This window comes from Durio zibethinus, chromosome 27 (assembly GCF_047325235.1).
Source record: "Durio zibethinus cultivar Kanyao isolate XHJ-2024 chromosome 27, ASM4732523v1, whole genome shotgun sequence".
NCBI lineage: Eukaryota > Viridiplantae > Streptophyta > Magnoliopsida > Malvales > Malvaceae > Durio > Durio zibethinus.
The window spans coordinates 11,296,071-11,317,940 of NC_143188.1; the positions used below are offsets into that span (position 1 = coordinate 11,296,071).

The window sequence follows — 21,870 nt, forward strand, 5'->3', positions numbered from 1 at the left end:
TACAAACGTAATTCCTGGCAAAGAGAGAACATATCAACACAATAAATTTAGCAAAGTTCTAGGATGCTTACGCATCAAAGAGGTTATTAAACTTTGCATGTGGGGAGTTTGGTGTCGAATATATGATAGATTTCATGAAAATTATCAAGTTACATTTTTCTTCCAGATCTTAGTCTCTCCTGCATGGCAATGACGTTCATTTTGTTTGGTCTGATGACCTATTTATCAGATTTCTTGACTTGCTCCATGCTCTTATTCCTAGCAATTCGGTGCTTGGCATATGATTACTTTAGTATGATATAATCTTCCATACTAATCTTTCTTGGTTACGCAATTAATGCTTGTGTGGTTTGACAATCATTTTAAAGGGCTGGTGTGTCTTCTTTGAGTGCACTTGTCTGTTATTTAAGATGTGAAAAAATGTAGTTTGATGTTCAATTTATGATGATTTTAGGAAATTATCAACTTGCATTTTTCTTCCAGATCCTAATCTTTGTACGAAGGGATTTCTTTTTCTTTCTATTAGATGACTAATCAGGGTATCGTAATTTCTTCAGCATTCTTATTCTCAGCAGTTTGGTGCTTGGGATCTTCATTGTTGTATTATGATATAATCCCACTTGATGGAGAATCTACACACTAGCTTTACATTGAGTAAATGCTTGTGTGATTCGATAATTATTAAAAAGGCTTTTGTGTCTGCTTAGGGTTATTGGACACTTAGTGATGCATATTTGTTTCTTGATTGTCTTTTTGAATTATCATTGGAATCAATTTATTTGCATCGAAATAAAACCATTCACCTTCCGGCGACCCCTTCTCTCCCCTCTTTTCACTTGTGTTGGGAGGATAAAAGAAGGGGGTGAAAACCACTATTCTATTTAAGAATGTTTGCCTGGCAAAATAATAGGAAATCATGATTAAGCTTGCTCTTTCTCTTTTTTGGCTTCATGTTTATGATGTAACTTATACAGTTCTCTCCTTCTCCTCAGTTTGCAGGTACAAGAAAGAGTGGAAAGTGGTAAGAAGTCCCATCTTTTCAAGGTTCATTAGCTATCACGGGAAAGCTCTCCCAGGTTAGACGAGTGCGATTTGGTTTTTTACCTTTATACAATTTAAATTCTTTTCTAAATCTAAATGTTAAATTATGCATCGACGATTTTGTTTTCTTCCTTCCATGTATGTGAATTTACAGAAAGAAAATTACGCTGTGTAGTTTTTATTAGATAATTGAACTTTTAGCTTTCCTTTTGGACAGTTTAGGTCAGGATTGAACAAGTTCTACAATTTATTTGTGGACAGAGAAGAGTATTCCATTATGTTGTTTTTTTATTGATATTCTGCTATACCTTAATCCAAGACACTTGGCATTTCAATGACAACCATCCCTATAATTTTATGATTATGAATCATTCATCCCCCAGCAGAGTGACTCTCCCAGTTTTTACAAGGATAGTTTTTATATGTAAATCTGCGATTTTTGTATATTTCGCCGTCCTTTCCAGTTAGAACTTTGATATTTCCCATTCGACTCACGGAAATTAAGAGCAAATGATTTCCTCCTTTCTCCAAAGCCAGTGGCGAATTCCTGGGTGATTTGCTTAGTATCATCACAAAGGAGTAGCTGCTGATCAACTCCAAGGACAACTTCATTGGTTAACACTCTGAATTGTAGGAGTTGGTGAAACTATATTTGGATCCAGATGCCGGGTTTAGAAATACCAGCGGGTTGCTTTGGCTCTTTCTCAATCGTGGTGGACATTGCTGTCTCACTTCTGCCAAGAATGATGCCTTCATGCTTGGGTCTAGCTTTCCTGCATTATTGAAATTGTACAGCCGGTCCTCAATGAAGCTACAGTGTGTTTTCCCCATGGAATGTGCTCCTGATATCGAAGAAAGGTAAGAACTCAAGTCGCAAGAACTGAAGAAAGCACTATTAAGAGTTTGTTCCTTGAAACCCATTACCATCCAATTAGTTTACTTGGATTATAGATTTGCCAATGAAAGAGCTGGGAGAAAATAAGGATGAATAAATGAAAAAAAAAAATATATATATATATATATATATATACATATATATATATATTGTATTTGAAGCTGTCTATTTAAATTACAATCACAAAATTTAAAAATTCAATATTTTATTTACCGATCTCATAATTGTTGGCTAGTATTTATTTTGATGTGTATTAAGGTTTTTTTTCCACAGCTTGAAATAATTTATCAAAATAATAAATTTTATTTAAAATAATTCACATTAGACCACTTAACCACCTAGGTGACCAAAAAAACAAGTAATTTAATACAATTAAAAAAATTAAATAACCTTGAAATATAAATTAATTATATATATAATAAAATAATAGTTAAGAAAAAATTATATCAAGTATTGTTTCAATGAAAGTAAATAATTCTTATAGCAATTTAATTTGACGAAATTTAATCTTGAATTTTTTAAAAAATTTTATAAAAATATTCAATAAATCACATAATTCTAATTATTAATAGAAAAATAAATTTGTTTCCATTAACTCACAGGACCCACCGCCGATTCATTCACTTATTTACAAATATATCAAAAATTCTGAATAAAAGGCCAAGAAAAAAGTACAAATCAAAAAGATGAAATGAAATTCAACTGAAATGAAATGAACAAGAAATGAAATTCCAATACTTTTTACACCAACCTGTAAAATCTTAAGTACCTTAAAATTGTGTAAAAAAAAAAAAAAAAACCTAGAAATCTAGAGGGAGAAACACGGAAAGTTACTATGAAAGGAAATCTTATAACTGGTACAACGGAATTTTAAGGGCAAAATTGGTTTTCTATTATGAAGACCTAGTAAAATGGAAAGTTAGGGTTTTTTTTTTTTTGGAGATGTTCACTATTTAACTAGGAGAACCGAAAACCTGTTACTGTTATAAGGATTTAGAATATGTCTGATGTCTGCTAAGGTTATCTTTGTTTCTCTGTGGTTTGTTTTTGGAAATTTTTGGATCCCGAGAGATGAGCAATTCATTAAAAAATGGCAACTGTTGGATAATTTTTAAATGTCTAAATTACCTTTTGTTTGGTACACGAAGACAATGATATTTCTCTTTGTTTTACTTGTATTTTTCAATTTCACCTTTTTTTTAACTATTATCTTTGACTCCATTTAAATATAGCAACTTGTATATTGATATCATATTTATTTTATGTTAAATATATATATAATATAAAAATTTTTGTTGTATAATTTATGTTAATATGTGAAATATAAAATTTTTATTTTTATTTTTATCAAATTCACATATTATTTTTATTAAAATTTTAAATTATATTTTTTATCATATTATCGTATTGTGTTTAAAATTATCAATCTTGATTCCACTTCAATTTTCGTTAGCTTTTTTTTTTATAGAATATATTGTCTAATAAAGTTAAGAGTGCAAGTCTAAGTTATTAAACAAAAATTTTAAAACAAGAAAAGATTTACTTACATTAATGTAAGAGTTATATTTTTTTTTAATTTTTGGATACAATAATTAAGTGTAAGTGTTATGAATTTAATTTTGATTTAAAAATAAAAAATGTAATTTTTACACTAATATAAGTAAATTTTTTAAAGATATATTAAATTGTATATTATTATCCAAAACCTTTGAAAGTAAATATAGTATATAAGATAAAGAAAACGGAAAACTTTAGAAAATTAACATGTAAATGATTTTTTATCACATAACTTTTCAAGATTTTTTTATTTTGATCACCAATTTAGAAAATAATGTTTTGATTCTAAGCTTATATATATTATTTTAATTACCTAATTATTAAAAAATAACTAACTAATTTCTCATCCGGCATTCTAAATCAACATAAAATTATATAACCATAATTAATGTAGGTCTCATTGAAACTTTACCATTAAACATTTCTAATCGCCATCGCTTGACATTGTAATTTCAAGTTTTTATTTTTTATAATAATCTAAATTTTTTTATTTTAATTATTATTATCTCAATTTGCCTTGCTATTTAATATAATTTCCACAATAAAATTTTAAATAAACTTTTAATTGTGACTTGTGAGCAATATTGACATCAACTATCAAATTCAGAGTGATACGAGTGAATTTTTCAAAAGGATATCCAAAATAAAGAGATTAATGAATGACATCAATTTTTCCTTAGCATTAGCTTTGAAGCCTTTAGCTTTCTTTTGCACCAAAATATAGTTGATAGACTTCCAAGGCAATAGGCATATATATTAGAGGTGTTGTACGATTATTAATGTATCATAGTCCTTGAATATAACAACAATTAAAGAAGGTTTTAAAACCAAACTTTCATACATACCGCATAGGAATTTTGGAGTCTAAATCTACTTTTTCTGTCCAATATTTGGTCTAAAACAATATTTGTAATTCAAAATTAGTATTATAAACTTTTCAATCATTAATAGGGAAATAAAATGAAGTATCAATATTATGGGATAAGACAAACAATAAAGTGATTGAATTTCTTTTATAGTATTGATTTGAACATCTTAAAAAATTATTTAAGGATCAAATTATTTAATTAAATTTGAAGATTTGTCTAATACATAACAAGATTTGAATAAAAATATTAAGTTTGTTAAAAAGTTTAGATTAAAAAAAATATAATCCTTTAAAAAAAGAGTTGAGTCTTGGTTCACCGCTAAAGGCTCGAATTTAATTCAATTTATTTTTTAATTATATAATTATATATTATGAAATTTATATTATATAAGAAACAAATATATATAATATGATAGTATAAACAATAAAAAAATGTGTTAAATTATCTATATTTTAAAATTTAACAAAATAAAAAGCCAAAAATACTAAAAATTAAATAAATATATCATTTTTTATTTTTTTAAAAAGTTATCAAATGGGCTTAGGTGGATTTGAGATATACCACTTAAGAACTTGAGTAGGTTTAAGCAAAATTTCAAACTTCAATTATCAGGTAGAGCCAAATTTGAATAAATATATAAACTATTGATATTATATATAAACTTTACTCAAATCTGACTTAACCCAATTTATGAATACTTTTACATTCAACAAAAGCAAGCAAGATGCTAAAATTATCATAATGAACTACATTAAAGTTTAAGATGACAATAGAATTCAAAAAATGAAATCCAGATTAAATGAAGAATTAAGTATTAAAAAAATTAAATGTGCTGAAATCAGATTATTACATTGGATCTATAACATATGTGATTAATTAGCTTTATACAGATCTAACTTAATCCCTCCTTTCCTCCTTTAATTAATAATTAAATCAAAGAAAAAAGGTGGAAGGCTTTATATATATATATATGTATGTATGTATGTATATATATATTGTATAAATTTTAGATCTAAAAATATTCATGTTAAGTAGACATATCCATAGCATGAGTTATCCAATTCCACCCACGCTCAAAAGCTTAAACACCTTGGACTAAACTTGGATTAGATTTTTAATTTAAATATTTAACAATAATATTAAATAAATGACAAAAATAATCGTTATCAAAATTTTTACATTAATTATAATAATATTTTTTTATATTATATATTAACATTTTCAAGGAACAAAAGTACAAAACAACAAATCATTTCTTAATTAAAAAAAAAAAGGAAAAGGAGAATAAAAAAGATAATGATGTGATGCTGTAAACAAAGTGTAATCCACATAAATGAATTACCACTAAAATGGTTTGGTAGGGCAGTGAAGACATTGTCAAGAGACTTTATTGGTGGGAAAACATAGTGGACAAATGGATGACATGTGTAAATCAAAATGAAAGAGTAGATCCAGAATCTCCTAAGCAACCAAGGCTAGAATTTAATTCTGAAGGTTTTTTTTTTTTTTTTTCATTTTATGAACTCTTATGCCAGGCCATGGGGCAATTTAGAGCTGTCACTTTATTTTACTAAGTGTTTATTTTAGTTGGGGTTTCGGGGGAAGGAGAGCCAGTCGCATGTTTCAAAGGTTTGGCGTCAGTCAGGGGTTCACATTTTCTGATCATGATTGGCTGGGCCTAGTGTCATGGGTCGAGATTCAAGCTCCGAACTCACGCGGCTTTGGGACCCGGGTATTCACCCTTCCGGCGTCCCAGATCAGCCTGACCGCCACGGTTCACACCCTTGTGAGGTATTATCCGCTCTGACCCCCCTGGCCTCACGGTTTTGTCCTACAAAAGGCGCCTCACAAGGCGGAGATGGTGTGAACCCTTTTATACCCCAGGGACCCTCCTATTATGTTCGATGTGGGATTCAGGACTCCCCCTTAGGTTCGTGACATTCTCCCGCACCCAACCTCGTGACGCCCTCGTCACGGAGGCTGACCACCCTGCCTACCTCCATCGAGGTGCTCGACGTGGATCGAACGGTTTAGGGCTGGCTCTGATACCATTTGTCACGGGTCGAGATTCAAGCTCCGAACTCGCGCGGCTCCGGGACCCGGGCATTCACCCTTCCGGTGTCCCAGATCAGCCTGACCGCCACGGTTCACACCCTTGTGAGGTATTGTCCGCTCTGGCCCCCCTGGCCTCACGGTTTTGTCCTACAAAAGGCGCCTCACAAGGCGGAGATGGTGTGAACCCTTTTATACCCCAGGGACCCTCCTATTATGTTCGATGTGGGATTCAGGACTCCCCCTTAGGTCCGTGACATTGACCACTTATCACGGGTCGAGACTTAAGCTCCGAACCCGCGCAGCTCCGGGACCCGGGCATTCACCCTTCCGGCGTCCCAGATCAGCCTTCCTGCCACGGTTCACACCCTTGTGATGTATTGTCCGCTCTGGCCCCCTTGGCCTCACGGTTTTGTCCTATAAAAGGCGCCTCACAAGGCGGAGATGGTGTGAACCCTTTTATACCCTAGGGACCCTCCTATTATGTTCGATGTGGGATTCAGGACTCCCCCTTAGGTCCGTGACATTCTCCCGCACCCAACCTCGTGACGCCCTCGTCACGGAGGCTGGCCACCCTGCCTACCTCCCTCAAGGTGCTTGACGTGGAACGAACGGTTTAGGGCTGGCTCTGATACCACTTGTCACGGGTTGAGACTCAAGCTCCAAACCCGCGCGGCTCCGGGACCCGGGCATTCACCCTTCTGGCGTCCCAGATCAGCCTTCCGTCACAGCTCACACCCTTGTGAGGTATTGTCCGCTCTGGCCCCCCTGGCCTCACGATTTTGTCCCACAAAAGGCGCTTCACAAGGCGGAGATGGTGTGAACCCTTTTATATCCCAGTGACTCTCCTATTATGTTCGATGTGGGATTCAGGACTCCCCCTTAGGTCCGTGACACTAGCACTAGCAGGCAAATGTTACGATTCACATCGTTATGAAATATATTTTCCGTTTTAATTTATTGAATTTTACGGTATTATCTTATAAAAACATCTTCGATATAATATATGAATAATATGTAAATAATTAGTGGAATTCCAACCCACGATGAATGTAAGATTTACCACTGTGTTTCAGAACCCCACTCACCTCTAAAAACATTAATTATTTATGTGTTGGTGTTTAGCTCCGATTTCGAAGTTTTTTTAGAAAGACAAAAAAAATTATTAAAGCCAAAGGAAGGGTGTGTCCCTATATTTGTACTCTGACGTATAAGTAAAAAAAATGAGATAAAAAAAGAAATAGGAAAGAAAGAAAAAGAATTGAATGAACCTACCTCAATGGTGCTTGGATCGTCACATTTATAGATAGGCTGTAAGGGACCATTAATGGATAATAAGGAAAATGCTTGATGTGGCATTGATTATGTCAGAATGACTTGACATATTAAGTCGGCACAAATAACAAAAATATCCTTGATTGTTTTGCTGAAGGCTTCTAAGAGGGAAAAAAAATCATTATACCCTTTTGAGCATCAAATTCCTTACCACTCTATCCCTCCAACAAGTAATCTGACATTATCCCTTCACCAAGCAATTTGAGTATTAGATTGTTGAATGCATGATCGGTGTTTGTATTATATGGCAGATTGGCAAAAAGAGATGACTTAAAAGTTTGATTCTTCAGAGCTGACATCATAAAAGAGAAGGTCGGTTTTAAGGGGTGACTAGCCTTGAACCGTGGTCTAACTTTATGGTTGTCTGATCTCGCATGCATGTCTTGGGTTGAGTGCATAGTGGTTTAAAGGTTACCAAGGTGATAATTGCTTGAAATGATCCGAGGTTAGTGCTGGAGTTCATTTAGTCATCGTGAAACTAGTATTTTATTTCAAAAGCTTAGATTTAAGCCTTTACTTTGAACTTTGATGCTGAACCGAGCTCTCAGTTAGCCCTGGAGAGTCATTTGATTTGGCTAGTTCGACTTGGTGTTCATTTAGTTAGGCCAATCTGACAACATTAAATGAAGAGAGAGGTGGTCTGAGTGAAAAAATTTAAAGATGATAGATGAAAAAGATGCCTTCTTGCCTTTGCTCTAACACTTGGTGTGGCTTATGCCATTCATCTGATTTGTGATGTGTCTATATAAAGAGCCGTTAATGATTTGGTTTTCCACCTTTCTACATTTTTCGCTCTCAATCTTATTTGAATTTTCTAATCTCAAAAGTTTTTCAGCCTTTAAAGTTTTTTCACTCATTCCTTAGTACGTATTATTAACCATATCTTTTAGTATGAGTTTTGGAAAAGCTAGGAGTTACTAGATAGAACTTAGGGGACGTCAGCATGGGTAGCAAGATAACGATCCGATTCCATCAATTATCGAGGACCATAATTACAAAAAGACGGCTTACTGGTTCAATTTAATGTCTAAAGATGGGCAATGACAAAATGAAGAGAATGCTCTGGTAAGAGGAGAATGGGTCCTGAGCACAAAAAAGCTTTTTGTTCATATTAACTTTGTTTTACATAATCTACCACCTTTTCTTATCTCTCAAGTCAGCCCATCTTCTATGGCCGACCTTCTTTCATCCTTAGTTGTTCCTCTTTCTAGGGTTCAATCTTATCAATTTTTTTCTACCTCTGTTTTTTTTTCCATCAATGCTTCTGTTATCATTTCCATTCTACCCTAATCAATTCTTGTCCAGATCTCTTTCATTTTTAAGTGGTTTCTACCTTGTTCTTCTTCACCTTATCTTTCTTTCCCCAAAGTTGAGTTACTCTTAATCCCAATTTAACCTTGAAATCCTGCTCCTGTTTAGGAGTTATAGTCTTTTGATGGTAAAGATTCTGAAGATAAGGGTTTTGAGGAGAAATAAGAGAAAGGGGTTACTTTTATCGAGGCAAGTGATGACAAAGAGGGGAGTTTTGTATAACAAGATTATTTGGTCGAGGTCTTTGTATATACTTCTTGTGACCTTGGCATAATCTCCAAGGATGTGATGAACGAACTAAAGGGCAGAGCAAAATATAAAGACTATCCTAACATATGTTTAGCTCATCACATTCGTGTTTTGGCTACGACTTTTCTTTTTCCCAAAAAAAGGGTATAGTATAATAATGTTGAATTCCTCAGACCGAGTCACTGATAGACTAGAGCCATATCAACTTTATGTGTATTGGGATTTTTCTGTGGCTAGTCTAAGGTTCCTACTTTATCCTTTATTTGTTTTAATTTTTAATTTTTATAATTTGACTATCATTAAACTCACTCATAACTCTATATAGTACATAGTTGCCTTCATTATTCTTTTTCAATATTTGAACATTCTTTTTTTCCCTTTATTCAAGGATTTTTTTCTTTTAAAAAGCACCCTAACAATAGTAGGTGGTACTACATAATAGCTTGACCCAATAAAAAGTTATTTGCTGATTACCCAAGCTCAATAAAAAATTGAAAGTTACTCTTTTTTTGCCTTGAAAAGCAAAAAATAAATAAAAATGGTGAGCTTAGGATTGAGATTATTCTCGAGGTTGAGGTTTAGGAGATAAGAAGTACACTCAATGCTTTGGTAGATCTATTGGTGGTTTTTTTTGTCCTAGATTTATCAAATTGGGATAAAATTTTGGAGTATACTCATAAAGGGGAGCTTGTCATTGATGCCCATGAGCTGACTTCCCTCGACGTAATAAACAAAATGAAATACTAGAATAGGCTTAAGGTAACCTTATAAGATTTTATTTTAACCTAATTTTATCTAACTATTAGCTCGATTTTGTAGAGATAGCTAACAATGATGACTTTGACTTTGGCTTGTACCAATATGCCCCCAAACACAAGAAGGGCTAAAAAAAATTCAACTTGAAACCCCATTTCGTGAAAAAGACAAGGTCATTAACACTTTCCTACATCACTCTCTTGTAACACGAAAAGCAAAGGTTAAGGCTAACTGGGATATGTCCTCAATGTCAGTACTGACACTTCTTCCTCTTATCAAAAAGCCACAGGTGGAAGCTTCCTCTTTTTTTCTAAAAAATCTTGAAGCTAGGGTGTTAAGGCCCAGCTTAAAAAAGATCTCCACCAATTTTGAGTACATTCTTACTGACGATTTCATCGCCAACCTAACTATGGCAAAGAGATTTAGCAAAGTCAGGGTCCCTTATCTTGGTAAGTATTGACTAACTTTAACTCGATTTTATCAGTATTTAAGTATTTTTCATTTTACTAAGTTTAAGGTCATTCTATATAGTCCAATAAAAAATTTCTCTTCAACCCTTGGATAATACTGGTGAAGCCCTACACCATGCTTACCTTATAATGGCCCACTTGCTAAAGGTCAAGAAAGACATAGTTGTCTTAGTTGAAGAGCATAAAAAAAGCTCAACGTACTGGGCAAAGTTTGATCTAGCCTCAGTACTCCCACAAAAAAGAAGCTCAGTAAAAGAAAAGAATTGACAAGCTGACAACAAAGTTGGTGGCCATCCTGGTTGATAAAGCCTCAGTTGACTCAATGAAGGAGTAAGTTGAGCTCAAGTTTAATGACGTTTAGATTGAGATAATAAAGATAAGGTTCGAGCTCGAGGCTAGGAAAAAAGGGAGAGGATGACCTAAAAAAAAAGCCGTGGAGGAGTTTAAAGCTTCCAATGAGTACCTCTAGATGAAGGTGAAGTTTTTTAAGAAAAACATGCCTTGTACCTTCTTACTGGCCAAAGATAAGATGTAATTTAAATTTTCTACCCTCAACCTTAACCTCTCTAATATTGATATCAACAATATTAGATCAAGAACTCACCCTAATCAACCTAAGGAGGATAAAAAAAAGGAAGAGAAAAATGATAATAAGGCTTTAGAGGTTGAGCTAAAGGCAGCTTTAAGGGTTGAGAATAAGGTGGGAGAGACCAAAGACAGTGAGATCATCATTACTGCTTTTGTTGGTGAGGGTTTGCTCCTATTGCTACTGCTATCAATGTTATTGTTGAATGATTCTTTTAACTTTATGTTTTTATTTTTGTAAATTTTTATTGATGAACGAGGTTGATTTTTTGTAATGACCTTAGGTAGGGATGATTTGCTGACATCATTTGTTAACACTTCCTTTAACGATTAATCAATACAACTTCTTATTCAGATCAATCTAATATTTCAGTTCAATTTAGCTTTATTATAATATACTCGCCTAAGTTTAAGCACGATTAGTTAAAGAGATTTTAGCTCAGTTAACTAAGTTGAGGATTTACATAATCCTTTTGGGTTAAATTAACTTTAGAATCTATCAAAGTTCTAAGTCAAATTTTGTTAAATCCATAGGTGTAAGCTCATTGAAAACAATTTGATTTCCATATTCAAGTACAAAATACAAATGTAAGCTTACTTTATATCGAGCTACTGATAATAGACCTTTAAATTATTAGCGTTTCATGTCCTTAAAATGACATTGCCATTTAGGTCCTATAGTTTGTAGGTCACTTCATGGATAATCTTTTTAATAACATATGGTTCTTTCCAAGTTGGGACTAATTTGCCACTTCAGTCATCTACTCCTTAGATTTTTACTTTTTTAAGTACCGGGCCATCTTTCTTAATATGCTTATGTCAGACTCTTTTATTATAATAATTGGTCACCTTTTGTTGATAAGCTGCTATCCGTATTAAGGCTATGTCCCTTTGTTCTTTAGCGAGATCAAGGTTAGCCCTAAGCATTTTTTCATTTCTCTTTTCTGATCCTAAATCGACACTTAAGCTCAAAAGATCGATCTTAACAAATACCACAACCTTTATTTCAAATGCTAAATGGAATGAGGTTTCACAAGTTGGTATCTTTTGGTTGTCCTTAGAGTCCATAAAACACTTGGTAGCAGCTCACTTTCCCTTTATTGTATCAAGTCTCCTCTTTAAAGTTTTTAATATTATCTTATTCACAGCTTTAACTTACCTATTGGACTGAAGGTAGGCAACCAATATGAAGATTTGAACACCATTCCTTAAACTTTAAGTTTTTAAATTGTTTATCATTATCTGTTATTATAGATTGAGGTAAACCAAATCTATAGACTATATTTTTTTATATAAATTTCTCGACTTGGGCATTTGTGGTGGTAGGTAAGACTTCAGCTTCAAGTCATTTCATGAAGTAATCTAAATCTATTATTACTAAGAAAAATATCCTCTGACAAGTGATTAGGGCGAACAGTTCAAGAACATCCATTTTTCATTGTATGAAGGGCCACAGACTAATGATAAGAGTAAGCTCGATCAAGGGAAGATATTGTATATCAGTAAATTTCTGACACTTATCGTATCTTTTTACCAATTTAATTGCATCGCTTCTAATGGTAGGCCAATAATAGTCTTGCCTAAGCATTTTTTAGGCCAATGACCAAGGTTTGAGGTGACTTTCATATATTTCTTCATGGATTTCTCATAAAACATAGTTTGTTTCTTCCTCATCAACATATCTTAAGTAAGATAGGCTAAAAGATCTTTTATATAATTTTCTTTAATAATTATGTACCAAAAGGCCTTTTTCATTAATGCCTTAGCTTATATTCTTTCCTCTGATAGTGCTCTCATGGTCAAATACTATTTGGTTGGTCTCATCTCAATTTTTTTCTCTATGATCTGTCGTATAAACTTATCCTTGATGCTTTTATGTGTTAGTTTTTCTATCAAAACTTAGTCTTAGCTTTTCATTGTTATTCCTAATGCTAACTTAGACAAGAAGTCTGTTTGTGAATTCTCTAGCCTCGATATCTTATTCACCTTGGCTTTCTTAAAGCTAGCTCCAAGGTCAGTGCTCTATCTAGATACTTTTGGATCTCATCTTTTTGAGCTTTAAACTCTTCATTTATCTAATCAACCACTAGTTGAGAGTTGCCATACGCGATTATGTGTTGAATATTTAGCTCAGTTGCCAACTTTAGGCTAGCTATCAGTGCCTCATATTTGACCTTATTGTTGGATGTCTTGAACTTGAATCTAAAGGCGTATGGGTACCTGTAGCCCTTGTAGGCTTATTAGAATAACGTCAACTCCTCTGCTATGGCTTGTGACTGATCCATCAATATAGATTTTCCAATAATCATTATTCGAGGTTTTTTTTTTTTTCTTAGATTATCTTTCAAGATGTACCAATGTAAGTTTTGCAACAAAGTCTACTAGTACCTGTGATTTTAAAGCCAACCTAGGTAACATGTATAGGTCAAATTTGTTGAGCTCTATTGCTTATTTAATTAGCTTTTTTGACTTTTTAAGCTTTTGTAAGACCTATTTTAATGGTCGATTAGTTAGTACATAAATTGTGTGAGGTTGGAAATATGGCATAAGTTTTCTAGTTAAGGTGACAATGGGATAAACTAGCTTTTCTATGCCACAGTAGTTAGTTTCTAGCTTTGTCAATACATTGCTTACAAAATAGGTCAGTCTTTATTTTTTTTTTTTCTTTTTAGATTAGGATTAAACTGATAGTCTGGTCTATGCTGGCTATGTACAGGTATAAGATCTTACTGGATTTTAGTTTGGATAAAATGGGTGAAGAGGATAAGAACTCTTTGAGTCTTTCAAAAGCTTTTTGGCACTGCAGAGTCCACCTAAAGTTAGAGATGTTCCTGAGGATTTTGAAGAATGGTAAACATCGTTCTATCAACCTAGACATGAATTTGCTTAAGGCAACTATTTTTCTAGTTAACTTCTGTACTTCTTTTACTAAGGTTGGCACTTTCATGTTTAGCATTGCCTAAACTTTTTTTGGGTTTGTCTTTATCCTCCTTTTGTTAATCATATAACTAAGAATCTTGCCCAACATGACCCCAAAAACACATTTGCTTGGGTTAAGCTCATATTATACCTTCTCAAGGTGTTAAAGATCTCTCTGAGATCTACCAAGTGCTTGATCAAACCTTGCTCTTAACTATCATGTTGTCCATATACACTTCCAAGTTGTGACTGATCTGGTTTTTAAACACCTTATTTACCAACCTTTGGTAGGTCGCTTCTACATTCTTTAATCCAAAGGGCATTATCTTATAATAGTGAAGGCTTTCTTTAGTAATAAAGGCTATATTTTTCTCATCATCCTTTAACATTTTAATTTGATTGTAACTAGAATAGGCATTAATAAAACTGAGGTCATGCTCAACACTATAATCCATCAGTCGATCTATACTAGGGAGAAGAAAGTTATCTTTTGATAGGCTTTGTTCAAGTCAATAAAGTTAACATTTATCCTCTATTTTTTGTTGTGCTTTTTGACAATGACCACATTGGCTATCCATTCAGGATAGTAAACCTCCCCGATGAAGTATGTTTGCAATAATTTGTCAACCTCTTCCTTGATAGCCTGTTGTATTTTCAAGGTAAAAATTCTCTTCTTTTGTTGAATTAATTTTACCTTAGGAGTATGCAGTTTATGAAGCATTACTTTGATATCAATACCAGGCATATCATATGGTGTCTAAGTGAACTGGTTAAGTCACAGCAAATTTTCATCATATTTAAAACATTATAAGAATATATAAAATGTCCAAGTAAATCTCAATACCTCTAATTATTGGCAAACATATTTAGAAGTTTTATTTAAAGAAGAATAAACATCATCATTGACTTTGGTATTTTTGATCAAGAGATATATTACTTTAGTTTTTTTTGTCAACCATTTTGTATTGAGTTCATATTTTTTTGAAACTCAATAGTTGCCACTGACAACTCCTTAAAAATGAAAGAATACCTTTTGATAACGTTTCAGCATTGTACAAATGTTCAGACCAAAAGTTAAAATGTTACTCTAAGACAATGAATTGCGATGATTAGGCAACTTGTTGCTTTTTTGTATTTTATTTCCAAAACTTAGTTTTCACAACAAATATTCTAAGTAATCAATTTTCATAGTTGATTACTTCTTTTAAAAATCTCATGAGTAATATTTTGGTCATGACACTCTTTCTTTCACCTCCCTTGATCATATACCAACATATAAACTAACACTCAAATCAATCAATGACTACTATGTAAAAAAAAATCAATCAATGACAATCAACTACATTCTCTTTGAAAACCTTTAGCCCATGATCTTAAACGAAAATGTTAAAGCGATTAATTATGCAATTAAACATATCACCATATAAATTAATTATAATAAGTAAATTACTAACCTTAATGTACAGGAACATTAAACTCTTTAGGACACTTACCGCTTGCTTTTTTATTTTTGAACTATACTTACTCTTGTTGAATTCAAGATTTATAGAACAAATCCGAATAAAATGACTTTATGTCATAGTCGAAATAAAACATGGGAGAAAACCAATTTTAGTCTTCCACAATCACTTCCACAATAAGTTAGAGAGTTATTGAAAAAATAACTTCATGATTTTTGGTTCAACACCAAGAACATTCTTAATAGCCTTCCATAAAATATTCTCCATTTCATGATCATGAACTTGAACATAATGTTGCCATTGAAGGAGATTTATTATCCTTAAATTGTTGTATATTGGGTACAGTTATAGCAACAGAATCAATAAAGTATGCAAAAAATACAGAATTAGAGAAGAAAAAATTGATATTTGGGCAAGACACTTCCAAGAAATTTTCTTAAAGATAATAGTCTCCCTACTGCAATGCAAATGGATTCTTGGAGACGTTATACCCAAGAAAAAATGCCTAAAGTTGAAGAAAAAAATGATTGCACTTCATGTTTTTCTTGAACTCATGTGAACCATGAACCCCCCCAAAAAAGAAAAAAAAAAAGAGCATAGGAAGATAAAACTGTTTTTGATCTTTCAGAATGAAAAGATGTAAGGTTGTTAAAATTGTGTTTAGAGAAATATTTATGACCTCATAAGGTGTTTCAAACCACCTTCCACGTAAAAGCATCATTCAAATGAATTGATGCAACTTTTGGAATGAAAGAATTCCAACATGCTTATATTTTAGTCTTAAAGTGTAGATATTCGAATGCCAAACATAGGATATTCGGATGTTTGCTTTCCAAAACGTGGGTATTCAAATACCCAACCAGCGTATTCAAATGCCTACTCTTTAACTTTCAAATTGTCATTTTAAAATATAGCATTCAATTTCCTTTTACTTATTTCATTCCAAACGTTATTTTATACTTTTAAAATACAATTTATCAACAAATGCATTCTACATGATTTAGAAAACAATCATTTTTACCTAAAAACATTGTTCTTTGGTAATATATAAAACAAAAATAAGAAAAAAAAAAGAAAAAAAGTCAACTTCATACCAACCATATTAGTGATCTTTTTATATTTTTAAAATAAATATTTCATGAACTTTTTTTTTGTTAATGTTTGATTGATATAAATTATGTAAATTACACTCGTTCATAAATTCATGGTAAATTTTGATGACAGATTAAATAGTGATAAATTTGATCTTTAATCATTAATTTAAATTTCGTTATATTGAAGCTTTGGGGGTTTTTAAGTATATTTTCTAGTTGATTTATTCAAGAAAATTTCACTAATCAAGGAATAATTTTAATTATGTTTTTTTCCTCTTATTATTTTTGCCCATCTTTTCTTTTTTGTAAATATTTTAAAAATTATATTGAAAATGTTTTAACACTTAATAGACTTTTTAAATATTTTAAATTTATTTTTCATGAATTTTTATCTTTTCACATTAAAAACTTGGAACAGTTATTTATAAAAAAATAAAATTTCGTATAAAATACATTAAAATTAAAGTTTTGGTTTTTTTAGTTTATTTTAAATCAAGGAGATACAATATAAGATAGAGGGAGCATTATATTATCATATTATTAAATTAATGGAGAAGAATCAATAAATGAACTTCATAATTGTTATAACATTGGAGAAAATTAAAGTTATTAATTAAAAGAAGGTACGAGGCTATGTCGGGGTGAATTGTTTTTCAACAAAAATTTTCATTGTTTTTAGTATTTATATGATTATTATTATTATGTAAAAATAATTAAAAACTAATTCATAAAATGTTATTTTATAAAAATATTTAGATTATATTTCATATATTGCAATTATGTTTGGTTGTTAGATTTTTGTGTTAGGTTATGAGCATTATATTTTTTATTAATTATCTAATGAAATTTATTATTTTTTAATTTATTGAAATTTATAAAGTTTCTTTTTTTTTTTCTTTTAGTGAGAACGTCTAAAACAAAAGAAAAAAAAAATAAAAGTATAACAATTATAAATTTTAATGAAATGATTTTGATTTTGATTTTGTTTTAATTTTAATTTTCTATTTTTATGTAGTTTTATATTTCTATCTATTATTATTATTTTTTAAAAATTTAATTTTTATTTTATTACAAATAATAAATAAAAATTATGTTTTAATTCTTTCTTTTGCTTCACTTTTCTTTTTCCTTTCTTTTCTTGCATTTTTCCTTTTTTTTTCTCTTCTTCTCTCTGCCCAAAGCATAAAGAATATGATATATAATAAATAGATTCCTTTAAAAAAATAGCAATAAACTACCACAACTAAAGTTTTCTGTTTAAATTGTGTATCTTTCATCATCTTTTATACTCATACCCTCTCAAAATAATTGTCCCTTATTGACTTTTTTTTATCAAACTAACTTAACTTTGACCTTCATTTTTTTAAAGTATTATATTAAATTAATAGTATGTTTTGCAATTTTTGAAATTCAAAGTTTACAAATCTTATTTTTAAAAGCTTTTTGATTTTATAATTTTATTAAACATAATGATCAAATTTGATTTAATTTTTAAAAAAAAGTTAATAAAGAATAATAATTTCAAAACAAAGGGAATAATAAATTTTAACAATTCATTAAGATATAGAAAGCCCAACACATTATTATACAAAACATATTCATCTATCAAACTCGAGCCCATACAAAATACAATCTAAATTTTTTCAACCCAATTAAAGTCTACAATTGCATCATACAATAGTTACTCGCTAAATGTCAACAAATAGAAGGTCAATTGAAAGTGAAAAATGTAAATAATATAAGGGATTATTGATATTAACTATAGACAATTAGAGTTATTATTATTTTTTGAACAGATTTAGAGTTATTATTATTGATTATTGATATCAACTATTAATAATTATAACTTAAAAAAGAAAAACATATAGACAATTATATTACGGGCTACAAAATCATGGCTAGAGAGGAGTGTTAATTTTACTAATTGTATTTTTTAAAACATGTCGAGAATAATTCAAAATAAAAAAATACCTTGAACAAAATTATTGCCGATTGGATTGAAGTGATGCTCCCCATCTTTGAGTTTCCATGCCGATATGAAATATATAGGGCAATTTCCGGGATCCAAACCAAACACCCACTGTCCTCACGATAGCAAAAACGACTACGCCCGCTAATCTGGTCCAGCTTGAGTGGAAATGGAAAAAAGCCATTTGTTTCCAAGTGGGATCGCCACTGATCCAAAGTATGGTGTCGCACAATTCTATCCCTACCTTCACATCCCACTATATTATTTATATGTCGCCTTAAACAATTCTCTTCTTTAGTGTCTAGACCTAGACCAAAAACATGGGAGTAATGTTGAAAAGAGTCCTCAAAGCGTCTAATGAAATCGGAGTGATTATGATTAGCAGCATACTCTTTTATTATCACAAAGTCCGGGTTTATATTCCTCAACTTTAACAACTCTCTCTCCAATATTCCAGCCTCTCTCAGCAACATAGAGAGTTTAAAGAAATAGAAGACGACCACAGCCTCATCCTCTGTTCTTCTGAAATCCAACATAGACTCACCCACTTCTTCCAAACTATTAGCGTAGACAACTTCCAACTTCTCCAACTTAAATTTATATTGCGTGACCGCCTCAGTGATATAATCCTTTTCTTCTTGGACATTTATAATTTTTTTCAGAGACGGTGGTAATATGACACTTACACGGACTGATATGAGATCGTCAAAAGCATCGGTTAGTAAATCAAACAAGCCTTTAGTGTAATTGAGATGTGGTATGCGGAAATCAATGAGGTGCACTCGCTTCTTTCCCATCACGGTGTTGTTTATGGCATCTCCGATATACTCATTAGCAATACCATCCCAATACTGTAAATACAATGGAGGAGTCATCTGCAATTTGAAATAGGCAAAGTCAGGATGGAGTCCGTACGCTGGGCGAACTAGAGCTTCTGCAAAGTATTTCACAACTGTGCTTTGTTGGTCGTCGGGTTCGTCAGCTGCAAGAGTCCAGATCTGCTCAAGCAGTGAATCGGCAAGTTTCAGATCCCCATCTTCAACAGCTCGAGCGCAGTCTAGTAAGACCGGAAAAGCAGAAGAGGCCATCACTGTAGGCAAATACTAGTAGAAATTTGGGGTTGAAGGATGTAGTTACCGATGAACTTGAGAATACAAATAGGTGACGAAATTATTCCAGCAAAAGCAATAGCGCGTGATTCATTGTTTGTGGTGGTCCCCAGTCCGCACACCGCACGCGGTGTTGACTGACCAATAATTAAAGCCAAAGCATCCCATTCCCACCTACTGTCTGAACATCGATTTTTTTTTTATTTTGCCTTTTTGGTTCATCTAAGTAACCTACCCTTCCTAGAAATTGCTACAAGGATTACCGCTACCATCATTTTTTCATTGACCATAAATTTTCCAATCAAAATATGAGTCATATTTTGTTTTGTTTCTGTACAAAATTTTCAATATAAACGTTTACTTTCAGTGGAAATTTGAATTTTATATTTCTACTTTCTCAATTCCACCGGTTTTCGTTATTTGATTCTAACTTCAATGAATTTTTTTTTTGCATTTTTATTAAAAAAATGAAATGATTTAAAAATAATTGATAAAGATTTCGATCTTCAATTTGAACGATGTGATATTTTAATAATGATAGAACATGTTAAGACGGGATAACTTTGTGTTTGCATCAAATATATTAATCTAACAAATTTATATTTTTAATTAAATAATAGTAAAATTATTTGTTAATATTTTTTTATTAAAATATAATTGTAGTTGTAGATGTCTCTATTTTTTTAATAAAATATGTAAATTTTCATAATTATGATTCATGAATGATCGAAGAAAAATTTAGAACTCGTCTTAAGATGTTTTTATTTTTATTTTTTATGTTTTTAATTTTACATTTTTAAAAATTAAAAATAAAATTATGTTTGATAGGTTTTTTTGAAATAAAAATTAAAAATAAAATTTTAAAAATTGTTGAAAGTGAAAAAAACATGTTTTCAATATATTGAAAATATTTTCATCACATTTACTATGCGCGTGAACAATAATTGCGCATGAACAATATCAATTTTAATGCAAAAAAATAAAAAAAAATCATCAAAACTGCCATTTCTTAGAGTCAAACCACTACCACTTTCACAACCCATGCCCATAATTACTTCTTTACGTGGTCCCTTGTTTTTTAGTATTTATAACAAAATGCTAATTCTTTGATGTGTTTTCAATTTTATTAAATAAAAATAAAATAAAATATTTAAAAATATATAACATAAAATATAAAATTGACAACAACTCCTTCGTTACTCCGAATTTTGGTCCGACAGGCAATCTATCCTGTTTTTAATGTGAATTTGGATTGGTCAACCAAAACAAAAGAAAAAATTATGCACAGTTCAAAAAGTGTTTTCTTGAGTTAAATATAAAAAAATGATTTTAATAAAAATTAAATAATTATCTAAGTTCTTAATATTTTATTACATTCAACTAAATTTTTAATTATTTATTTTCATCTAATTAAAATTTTAAATATTTATTTTTATCTAATTAAATGTTTTATTGAAAAAAAAATTGACGATTAAGTAATTTTGCCTAATAAAGACTTAATTAATTATAATAAAATGATAGCAACTTAAAAATTATTTAATTTTAGTTAAATTTTTTTTTTATATTTACGTCTTTTTTTCCTTTCAATAGTCATAAGTCCCTAAATGGCTGTCCTTTTCAAGTCATGCCCACTTTGGTGTTGTATGAAAAATTAAAGACTATAAATTAAGTCCATCGGATCTTTGGAAATCTTTACTATAGCTTACATTAATTTTCATTTTTTCAAACCAGTATGATAGTCTATAAAGCTGTAAACTGATTTCATCCTATGATAGTATATTTTACTTGTTCCTAGTTCGGTTATCTGATAACATTTAATAAACTTTGTATTTTATTTTTTATAAAAAAATAATAATTTAAAAAAAATTTATAAATATTAAAATTAAAATTTAAATTCCTTACTATATACTATCTTTTTAAAATAATTATGTTAATTAATTAAATTAAAATTCAGATTTTATTTTTAGATAAGTTTGAAAACCAACCTAAAAGTATCCAACATCCGACATTATTTTCTTATTTTTTTTCTTTTTTTCTTGTTTATTGTTCTAATTTCTTTTTAATTTTTAATACACCTACTTATAAATAACCAATCAAAATTTCAATTTTAATCTCGCCCTGCTCTTTTCATATAGTAGTATATTTTGATACACAACAAATTAAAATTAATGGACATTCATCCACAGATTACAAATAATG

At 31.0% G+C, this 21,870-nt stretch overlaps 1 protein-coding gene across 2 annotated transcripts; it reads right to left on the reverse strand.

Annotated features, from left to right (window-relative positions):
* Positions 1-1,322: 1,322 nt before the first annotated feature.
* Positions 1,323-20,032, reverse strand: LOC149510920 (DELLA protein 2-like). Of its 2 annotated transcripts, none has more exons than XM_089756546.1 (2): positions 18,565-20,031; positions 1,323-1,883 (listed from the first exon to the last, which is right to left on the reverse strand). In XM_089756546.1, the coding sequence occupies exons 1-2, from the start codon at positions 19,648-19,650 to the stop codon at positions 1,806-1,808; spliced, it is 1,164 nt and encodes a 387-aa protein (XP_089612672.1). In that variant the 5' UTR covers positions 19,651-20,031; the 3' UTR covers positions 1,323-1,805. The 2 variants fall into 2 exon arrangements, with proteins under 2 accessions (XP_089612672.1, XP_089612673.1); XM_089756547.1 differs by lacking the exon at positions 1,323-1,883 and adding an exon at positions 1,947-2,009 and having other exon boundaries at positions 18,565-20,032.
* Between the last annotated feature and the right edge of the window lie 1,838 nt (positions 20,033-21,870).

Bases quoted from the DNA above. Each gene is read 5' to 3' on its own strand.
- LOC149510920 (XM_089756546.1), bottom strand. From the start codon at position 19,650: ATGGCCTCTTCTGCTTTTCCGGTCTTACTAGACTGCGCTCGAGCTGTT. The intron at 1,884-18,564 runs GTATTTTTTTAT...CTTCGATATCAG, and splicing joins CGGCAATAATTTTGTTCAAG to GAGCACATTCCATGGGGAAA.